General features: G+C 33.8%; 1 protein-coding gene across 1 annotated transcript in view; it reads left to right on the top strand.

Moving 5' to 3' along the window:
• NAF1 (nuclear assembly factor 1 ribonucleoprotein) overlaps positions 1-13,383 on the top strand; it is a 38,274-nt gene extending 24,891 nt beyond the window's left edge. The window contains 5 exon segments of the mRNA XM_027600432.2: positions 2,040-2,200; positions 5,359-5,410; positions 8,137-8,239; positions 12,511-12,901; positions 12,903-13,383. Coding sequence (XP_027456233.2) covers positions 2,040-2,200; positions 5,359-5,410; positions 8,137-8,239; positions 12,511-12,901; positions 12,903-12,975 — 780 coding nt within the window. The 3' untranslated portion in view covers positions 12,976-13,383.
• Positions 13,384-14,460: the final 1,077 nt, after the last annotated feature.

Below are 14,460 nucleotides of genomic sequence, written 5' to 3'. Positions count from 1 at the left end.
TCCATGGCTATTCGAGGTAGGAGCATAAATACTTCTCAGTTTTGGTGTAAGACATGTATGGATTCCTTAAAGTAGCTTCCTCTTAACAGTTGTGTGTGGAGTTATTTTACTTAAAACCTTATAATGATTTTATCATTAGGTATGGCTCATTAACACTTCAGATCTTAAGAATAGTCAACCAAGTATGCTTTGATTTTATCAAGGCATTTTGAATGTCACTTAACATTTTAGTTCAAACCAGTCTCTGTGTAAGCCTGAAGCTGTTCAGGCATTTCTCTAGTGAAATCATTTCTCAGTTAGGAAATGGAATTATTTTGTCCAGGAAACCAATCATGGGGAAACAGCTTTGTGTACCAGGTTGCTAACAGTGATTATTATATCTTTATGGGAAATGTTTCTAAACAAATGTTTTATCCCCGTTCAAACTTGAAGAATCAGATTTGTCAATATTTATCAAAGGAGTTTAAAAACGAATTATTTTAAGACTTTTTAAAAAGTGACAAGTAAGATAATCCATTACTTTATGTAATGTGAGCCAGTAAGAGTTATGTTGCGGTATATCCCTCTGTCCTTTGCAATTCTAGTTGGAAGAGGTCTACTCTTTGTATCTAAATTCTTCAAAGCAAATTTGCTGTTTTCTTTTAATATTAAAAAAAATTATGCTATTAGTGTTCCTTCAGAATATGTTGGCATTTTAATTGTATTGAATACTACTAGTTGTTTTGGGGGTACTCATGCCTTCAGAATATTGGTACCCTGATAGGTGAACTGTTTTATGCCTCACTGAACAATAATAAAAATCCTGAATGGTATACTTAAAGAGAATGAAATGAGAATATTTACTATCAAAAATGAAGAACTGATAATGTACTAAAACAGGCACTTTCAGTACACTTGGTTTAAAATGGTCCAAGCTATTTGGAAAGTTATTTAGTAATTTATATCCAGAGTTTTAATAATAATCATACTCTTGGCTCCAATAATTCCACCCCTTACAAATACATTTTTGGGAAACCTGAAGTACAGAAATTTACATAAAAGCATGTTCATCATGGCATCATTTATTATATATTGAACAAATTGGAAGCTCCCTAAATGTGCTTATTTATAAGACAAGTTAAATTGTGCCAGATCTATAAAGGAGTTATTGATACAGCTACTGAAATTACGCTTACGAAGAATATTTATAACATGGAAACACTTAATGCAACTTTAGTTTTTAAAAGGGAACAGTGTACAAAACTATAATGTGGTCTCAGAAGAAAAGAATTAGAAGACTAGAAAAGTTGAACACTGACATTGGTCATGGTCTGGTTTCTATAGCATACATATATTTACTATCAGAAACATTTTTCAAAAAATTTAGGTATTTGAGAAGGGTTTGAAAACGAGGCTTCCTTTAATCATTCACAAAACATTTTCAGAAATAAAATATGTCTGTACTAAAAGCAGTTCCTTTATATAAAAGTTAAGGGCTGTATAAGCTTCTTTGGTTTTTGAGAAATAAGCAACTTCAAGTTCAAATCTACTTGTCTAAGTTTTGAATTAGAAACAGTGGTGGTTTAATTTTATGAAAAATGTTAACTACTGTATGGAAATAGCAGAAATGATTAAATACCCGCTAAAGCAGAAGCTTGCTTTTAAGGTTCATGTTATAAGATTCCAAGTGACAGCATTTTATTTCTCAAAAGTTACCCATTGTGATTCTTCATTCTTTACAACTTAAATGAGGAATAATAAAAAAAACTTCATAATTTGTATCTAATTCATACACCACCAAGATGATTTGAATTTAGCAATTAACACATTTGCTACACTTGTTTTAAATTCTCGTAAAAAGGAAATCTGGACAGGAGTTGATGCATTTATAATCAAAATATGAAGACTTTGTGAGTATGCAAAAATGACTTAAATATAAATACAATTTTATTCTGACATGACAAAATTACCTTGTTATAACAATTATCAGTTTTTAAAAAATTACTTTTTGAGTTATTATTTTGCATATTAAAGGTCTTTATGTTTCTTCTATTTTATAGATATTTGAGATATTTGGACCTGTCGCACATCCATTTTATGTGTTACGGTTTAATTCTTCAGAGCACATTGAGAGTAAAGGTATTAAAATAAAGGATACTATGTATTTTGCTCCATCAATGAAAGACTTCACCCAGTACATATTCACAGAAAAACTTAAACAGTAAGTATGTTACTGATAGGTTAGTTGTTGTCTGCTTATTTAATTTATATTTTACAAATAATTTTCAGTGAAGGTAGTTTCTTGTTAAGTATCTGTGTTCCAAAGCATTCATTTTCCTAATAACATCTCTGAAAGCTACAATTTGTTATCAGATTTTACAGGTAGAGATGATTTTTATCTTTTACCCAAAATGACATAATCAACTAGTAGGACTACATTTAGGCCATATAAAGTTTCTGAATTCTAAATCATGTTTTTTTCCATGACATACTTTTTTTTATAAACTTGCTACTTCAGCATTAGTATTACCACTTAAAAAGAATTCTTTTCCATTTTAAATAGAATTATTCCTTGGATTGCATTATAGGCTTAACTGTTTTAATAAAACTTGGTAATTCTCAAGAAAAAAAAGAAAATAAATTTCTGGTTGTTTATATATTGTAAATTTATAGAAGAGACAATAAAAATATGCCTCTAAAAAGTTGTGTATCAAGTTGATAAACAGGGTCAATTTCTTTCTCTCTCTTTCTTTCTTTCTTTCTTTCTTTCTTTCTTTCTTTCTTTCTTTCTTTTTTAAATTTTTATTTATTTTTTTTGGGGGGGGAGCGTGCATGCGCAGCACACGTGCAACCGGGGAGAGGGGCAGAGGGGCAGAGGGAGAAGCAGACTCCCCACTGAGCAGGGACCGTATGTGGAGCTCAATCCGGGGACCATAGGATCATGACCTGAGCCGAAGGCAGATGCTTAACCAACTGAGCCACCCAGGCGCCCCTAAACAGGGTTGATTTAACCAGCAAACTACTGCTTTCCATTTTGTGGATGCTAAATGATTCCTGTGGCATGTGGGTAGTAATATTTCTGCATGTTTATGCTACTCATTAATTGTGCATTTTCCATGTATTATTTGTGTTGCTAAGTGTTAGCTATAAAGCTGCTTATATCAGTTGTTGTTATAATCATATAATTTATTTTTGGTAAATCAGTGGTATATGGTTCAAGTAGAATAGTTTTTTCAGGAAAAAAAAAGTTGAATGCTTTGGAAAGATGTACTGAATATGAGCCACTAAAAATATTGTAAAATTAGTAGAAGTGGAAAAAACACTAAGAAAGATTGGGGGAAGGGTGGGGATCCAAAAAGATTTTGCACTCAGTTTGACACACAACTCCGTTTTAGGTCTAGCTGTCTTTTGATGGGAAACTTGGAAGTGTAGTTGAAGCAGTAGGAATGTGGTTTTTGCAGAACATAGAGGGGAACTTCAGTCAGTGAGTAGCCTTACTGCTACCTCAAAAGTACTAGTCCCCATTGCATGGTGTAAAATCTCTAAAGCACTTATATATTAAATCAAGTCTCTGAATTTCATTTATCATAATTCATTAAACTCATGCTTAAGAATCCACATAATTATCTGAGGAACATTTTGCCTAAGTTCTTCAGGTTGGTCATTCTAAGTAACCGCTGAAAAGAAAGGCAAATTAAATAGAAAAGTCGTGTTTTAAAATCATGCCTTAAATAGGTGGCATTTCATTCTGCTTTAAATATTAGGATGTTGCTGTGGTTATGTGATTTTTTTGGCTTTTAACAAATAAAAATATTTTAGCTTAAAACAGATAAACTTGAAAAGCTTCTCTAAAGACATTTATTAAATAGATTTTAAACAAGAGAAATCTGTGTTCTTGATTTGCAAGAATAAGACTTTTTTCCTGGAAAGAAACAATAAACAATTGGGAAATTAGGCCCACCGGGCAGAAGCCTCTTCTAACAAAGATTATTTTATTCTAGACTGCAATTTGGTGTCTGCATGGGCACTCAGTGTAGTACTTTGCCTTTGAGGTAGAGAAGGTCACCTCCTCTCTAGTTTATCCACCTCTTGTAAGGCTATTTTAATTTTAGCTTTCCATGAACTTATTCTTGTTGAAAGTGCTTTTGAAATGTTGCTTGATCTCTTCTTTAGTAGATTTTAATTTTCTGTGGTACATGCACTATTGGGGAACTTTCCCCATTTATGTCTTTAAACCCCATAGGCCATGTGATGGCATATATGCAAAAAGGAGTACTGGAGCTATATTAAATGCATAGATGTAAACTGATCATTAACGAGTAAGCTTTTTTTTTAAATGGTAGAAAAATCATTGATAATGCCCCATAAACAATGTCAGAAGTTCCGAATCAAAATTTCAGATCAGACTTAATGATTTTCCTACTCTGCCAGCCCACTGACATCTGTACATTGGTTTTTATGGATTGTGGTTTAATATATTAATGATTTTAATGAATTAAATCCTGAGAATCTCATTTATTTTTGGGATCTAGTTTAAAGCAGGACAACGTCTACTCCTAATATTTTGTAATATTTTAATGTAATTGAGTAACAAGATACTGTCAAACTTACAAAATCAAAAAGATTAAAGAGATAAAGATGAGCTTTTAGAAATCATAGTCATAATAATATATGTATTTTTGTTGGTTGTAGAGTATAAAACTTTCCACTAAAAGTAGTTAGTGCTTGTGATTATACTGTCTTTCAGACTCTTCAGAATTCTTTCTCCTTACCAAATGAGATAGCTTTTATTCCACCCTCTCTGCTTTGAGGAATACTGTTGGAATAAGCTTTGGTTACTCATGGAATATTGTTGATATTCCTCAGGTAAATAGAGGAAGAAGAAGTTCATGTTGTTACCTCTACCATTAAACCTGTAAAATCTTAAGGGAATGCCTCCTGGTCATTTTTGTGTCAGCACCTGAAACAGTGTGTCTGACCTATAGTTGGTATAGAATAAACATTTGTTGAAGTGAGCTTTATGAACTGAGCTCAAGTGTCATGAAAGCATCAATCAAAGTCATAGCATCTAGAGATGCTTATGAACTACAAAGCCACTTTCCTCTGCACACCATAGTCTTGGCTTCTCATTCTCATTTCCCCAGTCCTAATATTTTATATGTGTCCAGATTTTGTGTTTTTCTTAGGAGCTTCCCACATCTTCTGAAACAAGGTGAAGAACATATACATGGTCCTTTATTTTTTGCTCTTATTTTCATGTATATTTTAAAGTTAAGGATTGAGCTCATGTCTGCTACTTCATTATTTTCTATACTACTGAGTTATAAACACAGAATCTTAAGTACTTCATGTTTTCTTTTAACTTTTTTCTCTTTCTAGGGATAGGGGATCAGATGCGTCATGGAAGAATGATCAGGAGCCACCACCAGAAGTAAGTATAAGTCTCTTTACATAATATTTTAGGAAGTAAAGCAGGATTTAATTTAAGATTATTTATTTATTTATTTGAGAGCGTGTGCGCTCACAAACGAGGGGGTGGGGGCAGAGGGGGAGGGAGAAGCGGGGCTCGATCCCAGGACCCTGAGATCATGAACTGAGCTGAAAGCATATGCTTAACTCACAGCCACCCAGCACCTCAGAACTTAATTTTATAAATTCATCTTGACCTTAAGGAGGTCTTTCATGCTGCCTGGCAGTCATACAGCCATCTGTGGGAGCATGTACTTTCCCCTTCTCCCAGATGACTATTTTATACCCCTCAATAAGAGTTTTTGATGGATCATTGCAGGAAAAAAAAAATATTTTCAGTCATATTTTAATAAGTACCAGTTTATTATTTTCCTTGTAATTTCCTATTTTTAAAAATCAATTTTGTTGACATCTGGTAAAGGCAGAATTGTCATTATTTTTAAAAAAAAAATATTTTTTAATATAGTATATTAACCGTATGGGACATGAATACATTTAATGGTGCCTGTAATAAGCTGCCTTTCTTGTGGAGGTACAAAATCATTAGAATCTACCTACCTCTCCCATTTTTTGTAATATAATTACATTCCTAAAAAGAGGATTCTTGGTTTTCTTTCTTGAATCCATGTCAGGAAGATTGTTTTTCCCTATTTATTTCTTTATTGATGTAGTGTTCCATGATTCATTGTTCGCGTATAACACCCAGTGCTCCATTCAGTACGTGCCCTCCTTAATACCCATCACCAGGCTAACCCATCCCAGCAAGATTAATTTTATGTCTCAAGTAACTTGATGTATAGTTTTTCTAGAGATGTGGAATAGTCAGGAATAATCTGTAGGGTTATTTAACTTTCCATGGAGATTTTCTTTTTTTTTAAGTTATTAAAATATAAAAATTGCAGCAATGAGTGTATACATTTCTTGGAAATAGTATGAATTTATACACTATAGGGGAAAATACAATTATTATAAGTGAGAGTTTTTAAACATACTCAGGAATTCTGATGAAGTTTTATAGTATATAAATTTATTGGGTTTGTAGATTTAACTTTATTCATTTTAGATGTTCTCAAGCAGTGCTGAAGATTCATATTAATTTCTAATTTTGCTGAGGCATGAATCAGGTAACGCTAACTTACAGGTTCACTTAACCAGTGAGTGATCCTAGTTCAGTATCCACAATGCCATGGGGTTATGTTTTCTAATTTATGTTATATATACATGTGATTTCTGTTACAGCTCTGAAGGTTCCCTTAATGTTCTTAGTTATGTTTAGGTCATCTTCAGTAATTACTGAAATTACATGTTTTTAAAGTATTTGAGAAAATTCACAAAGGTCTTAAAACATATTTCTTGTGAAATGAAAATACCCTAATACATCTCTGTTGTTTTAGACCTAAGCTTTGAAGTTGCTAATTATGGTAATGTTGTTTATAAAATTTCTGTGATTAGGTTAATTTTAAAATTAAATTCCAGCATACTTCATGGTTTTATTTTGTTTATTTTTTTTTAAGTAGTTGACTGAATGTCCTTTAATTCTGTAATAGGGGAAAACTCTTGATTTTAAAGTTTATTTTATTATGAAATTTTGTAGTATAGAATTATTGCCTGATGTTAATCATAGATTATGTATAAGGCATGCATCTTCTTCACTTTGGTATTCATTTCTAATACATGAATATATAATTTGTAGTTGAATAAATGTGTCTGAGTGCAAATTTAATATGTATACAAGAAACATGTGAATTTTTTTCTCACTTTAGGAGGTGATAGCAAAATATTGCCAAAGCAGTCTCTCTAAAATAAAACAATGCCAATTAAAATCCTTTAATACCTCCCTCCTGCTCTTAGGATATGCCCAGTGACTGGGACATAAAGTTCTTTATTCTCCAATTTTATCATCTCTGATTTCACTATATAAGAAGCTTTTGCTTTGCTTTACAAAACCAGTTTCATGTCTGAAATACACCATGCCTTTGCACATATTCCTGCTTCTTGAAATTTTCCTTTCCTTTATTCACTGCTAATTCATCATTAGAGATTTATCTTGAGTTTATCTTCTAAAGATAAAGGTACTATCTAAGCCTTTCCCTGCAGTCCAGTCTAAATTGCATCTGCAGTGATTTTCTCTTTCCTTACTTTGCTTTATTTATTTACAGCCCTTACTATATTTGACATTATATTATTAAAAGAATTAATACCTATAGAGTGTTTAGAACAGTGCCTGGCATAGAATGGGTACGTATAAATTTTTGAATGAATGAAAGATAAAACATTCTCTTCTATTTTTATATTAGTTCTGATCATTTATGTTATTCGCATATTCCTAACTGTTCCTTCCCTTTAGCATTGTTGACATTCTTGACTCAAGCTTGAAGTCAGTCTTCTAGCTAGGGAATACCCATATCTGAAGGTTGTTAAAGATTGGCATTTTAAAGTTACCTATCTGCAAAAAAAGAATTATCTATCCAAAACTTTCTAGGAAAAAATAAAAGCCTTGAGTACTCTGGCCTGTGTTAATTAAGAGTCATAAATAGTTAATTCAGATATTACTAGAAAATACTACATATCAAGAAGTAATATTCTTTCAGGGTCAGTGTTAAATAATAGGTCTATCCTTCTCACTTCCAAGTATGTACCAATGAATTGGTAAATCCATGTGACATAATTATATTTTTCCTCTGCAAGGCTTTAGATTTCAGTGATGATGAAAAGGAAAAAGAAGCCAAACAGAGGAAAAAGTCTCAGATTCAGGGCCGGAAAAAATTCAAGTCTGAATCTAATGAATCAAGTGAGTAAATGCAATATATAGTAATTTTTTATCTTCACTTAACATTTATATAAGTCGATAACTAATAAAATTGAAGGAAACATGTGGGATCTCTCTTTACCTTGTGGCATTCATCTAACATAGGAGGCTTTACACAATACAAGATGTGGCAGAAGAGAGTCATGAGGGATATTCAGTGTTAGTTTTTCGAGATTACGTATGTAAAAATGGCTTCTAGGGGTAAAACTAAGCCTTGTTAGTCATTTGTGCATATAGGCACTTTTTTCTTAAGAAACCTCTTTGCTTCCATATTTAGAATTAAATGATATGGTACTTTACACCTAAATCAAAGTATTTTATATTTTAACATGGCATTTCCTTTCATTATGCCTTTTTTAAAGGAAACTTTAAAAAAAGTTAAACTTTTTATGGATTCACACACAGTTGTAAGAAATAATTGAGATTTTCTTGAATGTCCATTACCCACTTTCCTGAAATGGTAACATTGTAAAACTATACAGTACAATATCACAACCAGGATATTGACATTGAGACAATTCAAGATACAGAATATTTCCACCACAGAAAAGGATCCCTCATGTTGCCTTTTTATAGTCACTCCCACTTCCCTCCCTCCCACCTCCTTAACTCCTGGCAATTACTAATCTGTTCTCCATTTCTGTAATATATTTTGTGTCAAAAATGATTACATAAATAGAGCCACACAGTATGTTACTTTTAGGGATTGGCTTTCGTCACTGAACATAATTTCCTGCAGATTCATCCAGATCGTTTTATGTTTCACGTTTGTTTCTTTTCATTTAGGTGTGCAGTATTCCATGGTATGACTATACTACTGGTTGTTTACCAGTCATGAGTTGAAGGACATCTGGGTTGTTAACATTTTTTGGTTACAGGAATAAAGTTGTTTATGTATTTGTGTTCAGATTTTTGTGTGAATACAACTTTTCATTTCTCTGGGATCAATGTCTAAGAATAATTGCTGGATTATGCGGTAGTTGGATTCCCATGACCAGTATATGAGTGACTCAGTTTCTCTGCTTTCTTACCAGCATTTGGTTTTGTCACTTTTTTATTTTAGTCATTCTGATAGGTATGTAGTGATATCTAAACGTGATTTGAATTTGCATTTTCCTAATGGTTAAAGATTTTGAACATCTTTCCATGTCCTTATTTGCTATTTGCATATCTTCTTCAGTGATATATTTGTTCATGTCTCTTGCCCATTTTCTAACTATATTTCTGCTTTTTTGTTCTTGAGTTATGAAGTTTGTACATAATTTGTTCCAGCCTGTAGCTTGTATTTTTATCCTCTCAAGAGGGCCATTTGCAGGACAAAAGGTTTTAAATTCGATGAAGCCCAATTTATTGTTTTCCTTTTGTGGAGTCTGAGAATTTCTTGTCTAGACCTACATTCCAAATTTTTTCTTCTGGTTTCTTTTCCTAAAAGTTTTCGAAGTTATCTTAGCTATTCTAGTTCCTTTGCTTTTCCATATGCATTTTATAATAATCTTCTCTATATTGGCAAAAGTCTTACGTGTTTTTTTTTTAAGGTTTTATTTATTTATTTGACAGAGAAAGACACAGCGAGAGCAGGACCACAAACGGGGAGGGGCAGAGGGAGAAGCAGGCTTCCCTCAGAGCAGGGAGCCCGATGCGGGGCTCGATCCCAGGACCCTGGGACCACGACCTGAGCCGAAGGCAGACGCTTAACAACTGAGCCACCCAGGCGCCCCCTTTTTTTTTCTTCTTAACTTGCTGGGATTTTAATGAGAGTCATGTAAAACCTGTTTATTGGTTTGGAGAGAATTGATAAATTAACTGTATTGAGTCTTCCATTGTGCAATAATGGTATACATCTCTGTTAATTTAGATTTTTAGTTCTTTTCAGCAGCATTTTGTCATGTTTACAAATCCTGTTTTTTGTTTTCATTAGTATAGACCTAAATATTTAATTTTTCAAATCATTGTAAATGGTTTTGCATTTTTAGTTCCAGTGTCCATGTTTTTGTTGCTAGAATATAGAAATAAAATTATTTGTACGTTTAGCTTATATGTTGTGACCCTGCTGAACTCACTAGCTCTAGGAGTTTTTTCTTTGAGATTTTCACTTAGCCAACTATGTCAGTTGCAAATAGGGAGAATATTCTTTCTGTTTTTGTTATTCAAACTGTGTGTTTTTTTTTGTCTCCCTTTCTTTCTTTTACTAGCTCTAGCTTCTGGCACTATGTTGAGTAAAATGTGCTTTGTTCTTGATCCTAGGAGGAAACATTGTCTTTCATCATTAAGTATAATTTAGGTATAGGGGTTTTGTGGATGTTCTTTATCAAGTAAAGAAAATTCCCACCTATTCCTTTTTGGAGCTTTTTAAAAAAATCTGAGTGTTAAATTTTGACAGTACTTTGATAAGATGACATGATTTTTTGTCAGTAGCCTGTTAATAAGGAGATTACACTGGTTTTAGAATATTGAACCAGCCTTTGCATCACTGGAATAAACCAGAGGTGGTCACAGTGTATAATTCTTTATATGTATATTGTTGAATTTTCTTGTCTCTTTCTCTGATGATTTTCTTTGTTCTGAAATCTATTTTATCTGATATTAATGTAACTACTTTCTTTTTTTAAAAAAAACGGAAAGATTTACTTATTTGATAGAGAGCACTAGCAGGGGGAGCGGCAGAGGGAGAGGGAGAACCAGACTCCACACTGAGCAGGGAGCCCAACATGGGGCTCGATTCCAGGACTCGGATCATGACCTGAGCTGAAGGCAGATGCTTAACCGACTGAACCACCCAGGCGTCCCACTGCTCCTTTATTTTGATTAATGTTTGCATGTTGTAACTTTCACTATCCTTTTACTTTCAACCTGACTGTATCCTTTGAAATGAGTATTTTGTAGACATATAGTTGGGTTATGTTTTTTTTGTTTTTTTTTTTTTTTAAGATTTTATTTATTTATTTGAGAGAGAGAGAATGAGAGATAGAAAGCACGAGAGGGAAGAGGGTCAGAGGGAGAAGCAGACTCCCCGCTGAGCAGGAAGCCCGATGTGGGACTCGATCCCGAGACTCCAGGATCATGACCTGAGCCGAAGGCAGTCGCTTAACCAGCTGAGCCACCCAGGCGCCCTGGGTTATGTTTTTTAACCCACTCTGCCAGTCATTCCCTGTGTTTTAACTGATGTATTTAGACCATTCATATTTAATGTAATTATTGATATTTTAGGGCTTGTCTGCCCTTTTCTGTTCATTCGCTCCAGTTTTCATTTCTGTTTTCTTTTATCTGACTGCTTGTCAGCACTATAACATTTTTTAGAATTCTATTTTGATTTATCTATAGTGTTTTTTTTTTTTTAAAGATTTTATTTATTTGAGAGAGAATGAGAGATAGAGAGCACGAGAGGGAAGAGGGTCAGAGGGAGAAGCAGACTCCCCGCCGAGCAGGGAGCCCGATGCAGGACTTGATCCCGGGACTCCAGGATCATGACCTGAGCCGAAGGCAGTTGCTTAACCAACTGAGCCACCCAGGCATCCTATCTGTAGTGTTTTTGAATGTATTATTTTGTATGACTTTTTTCAGTAGGTATTAAATTTAGGTATTAAATTGTATATACGTTACTTATCACAATCTACTGGTGTCATTGTTTTGCCAGTTTTTGTAGAACCTTACCTCTTTATGTTCCTTTATTTTCTCTAGTTTATAATGTAAATTGTCTTAAATAGTTCATATATACAATTAGAATCATGTTACCAATTATATTTGCTTCAACCGTCAAACATTTAGAAAATTCAAAGAAGGACATTATTGTATTTACTCATATTTTTGTCATGTTCTTCCTTCCTGATGTCTCAAGTTTCTTTCTTTTATTGTTTCTGCTTAGAGAACTTGCTTTAGTCATTCTCTCAATGTAGACCTGCTGGAGATAAATTAATAGTTTTTCTTCATTGTGGAATGTCTTTAGTTTCCCTTTTTTCTTGAGGATATTTTCATTCCGTTTAGAATTCTGGATTGAGTTTTCTTTCAGCACTTGAAAATGTTGAGCCACTTTCTTCTGTCCTCTATGGTTTCTGATGAGACATCTGTTGTCCTTCCTGATCCTCTGGCCTTTTGGGTTCATTAAAAATTGATAATTTTAAGCCTTATGCTTTTTTAGTTACCATAAGACAATACCAGAAGTTAAAGAAAAGGCATTATTGAAATTTTAAGCAGTGTTTTTTGATGTACTAAAATTAATTTTAATTTTGTTTTTATGCTTTTTTCTTCACTCAAAGGTGAAAATTTTTCAGAAGTACATCAGAATTGGAATGTTCATAGCTCTGCTTCAGAGCATTCAAAAGGATATCGTAACAGAGAATTCTCACGAGGATTTTCCCGGGGTAGATATCCTCGACCTTGCCACGGCAGGCCTCCATCGCCACAGTTTTATAATTCTGAGCATATGGTGTTTCAGGAGACTTCAGGATTTCCACCTCAGAGGCAAGAGAATCCTATCATGCCACAGTATCCCTTTCCTCCTCCAGTGTTTGACATGCACAGTTTCTCACTCCCTCCTCCTCTGCCACCACTCCCTCCACCTCCACCACCTGCATCTGTAAACCTGGGGTGGGCTGCACCTAACCTGGCATCTCATCCATTAATTCCCTTACCATACTCCATACCCCCGCCCCCCCCCACCACTGCCTCCACCACCCTCTTCTGGGGATAGTACTTCTTCCCATTTTGGATCCTACTACTAGGTGACTGTATTAGGTTTCTGGAGAAATCTGGATTTTTTATATTATATGGGAAGAATTTTTTTTTTTTTTTAAAGAAAGCAGTTATGGAGCTAGATTTTTAACATTGTAAAATACTAAATGATTCCTTCAGTCGTAAGTTGATATATATTTGTAACCTTTGTGAAATTGTATCCATATGAAAATTTCACTTTGTGGAGGAAAAAAAATCTATGTAATATTTAATTAAAACTGAGTCCATGTTTTCCCTATCCCTGCTCAATTTAACAATGTATATAGGTCTAATAGATCTGGAGCAACTTTCATCGTGGGTTAAAATATATTGAACACATCGATTGTCTTGGTATATCTGAAAATAAGATGTTGAAGTCTTATTGAGAGTCTTTGAAATAAACTATTTTTACAAATGTATACTTTGAAAAGTGATTTTGATTGTCAATGCAATTTACCAGTAAAGGTAAATGTCTTTTTATTATGTTAATCACCATACATTATTATCATTAGTTTTTGATATAGTGTTCCATGGTTCATTGTTTGCGTATAACACTCAGTGCTTTAGAGATGGAGAGTGAGAGAGAGAGAGTGTGGTGGGGAGGGGCAGAGGGAGAGGGAGTCCCAAGCAGGCTCTGCACCGAGTGCACAGCTGGACACAGGGCTTGATTCCACAACCTGAGGTCACAACCCAAGCTAAAGCCAGGAGTTGGACATCAACCCACAGTGCCACCCAGGTGCCCCCACCCTTTTTTTTTTTTTTTTTTTAAATAAGTGAAGGATACAGAGAAGAAAACCCTTCAATATTGGTAGATGTTCTGACTATGAAGTTCACATTTATTAATTTTGCACAGGCAAGCTTTTCATTATCTACAGGTTTCTAGAACTTAGGCGTTATTCAGTAGACTTTACTATTTAACTAATTAAAGGGACACTGGTTATTCATAATAAAATATAATATTTATTCACAATGAAGTATATGTAACCCCATTTTAGGACACTATCTTTTATATCTATTTTCCAGATTCTCACATGCCTGGCACAGATTAGGTGCTTAATAAGTATTTATTGAATGACTGAATTTAGAGCTTTTAATTAAATTACCACTAAGTATTATTTTACTTCATGAAATGTAAATGCAAAGAAAATTACAGAATTTTAGAAATAGAAGAGGCCTTAGAAGTAGTTTAAACTAGTTGTCATTTAGCAAGTAATGAGGAACCTAAGTGTTCCAATTTAAGTAATTTAAGGTAACTCAGTGGGATGACAAGGAGTTGAACCTAGTTTTCTTGATTTTCACATCAGTACCTCTTACTAAATTGTTGCTTCCCAATCTTTTATTCCTTGACACTCTTAGAAAATAATATTTTTATGCACATCATTGGGGTAATCTGGAGATCATTCATCACAACCCCATGGACTCTGGTTGCACACAGGTCCTTCACATCCCCAGAGGCTGGGGAGACTGTAAGTTTCCTGGGGCCCAATTGAGAAGTT

This window comes from Zalophus californianus, chromosome 2 (genome assembly GCF_009762305.2).
Source record: "Zalophus californianus isolate mZalCal1 chromosome 2, mZalCal1.pri.v2, whole genome shotgun sequence".
In the NCBI taxonomy this organism is placed as follows: Eukaryota; Metazoa; Chordata; class Mammalia; order Carnivora; family Otariidae; genus Zalophus; species Zalophus californianus.
The sequence above is the reverse complement of the archived record's forward strand: the minus strand, read 5'-3'. Positions and strand labels throughout refer to the sequence as shown.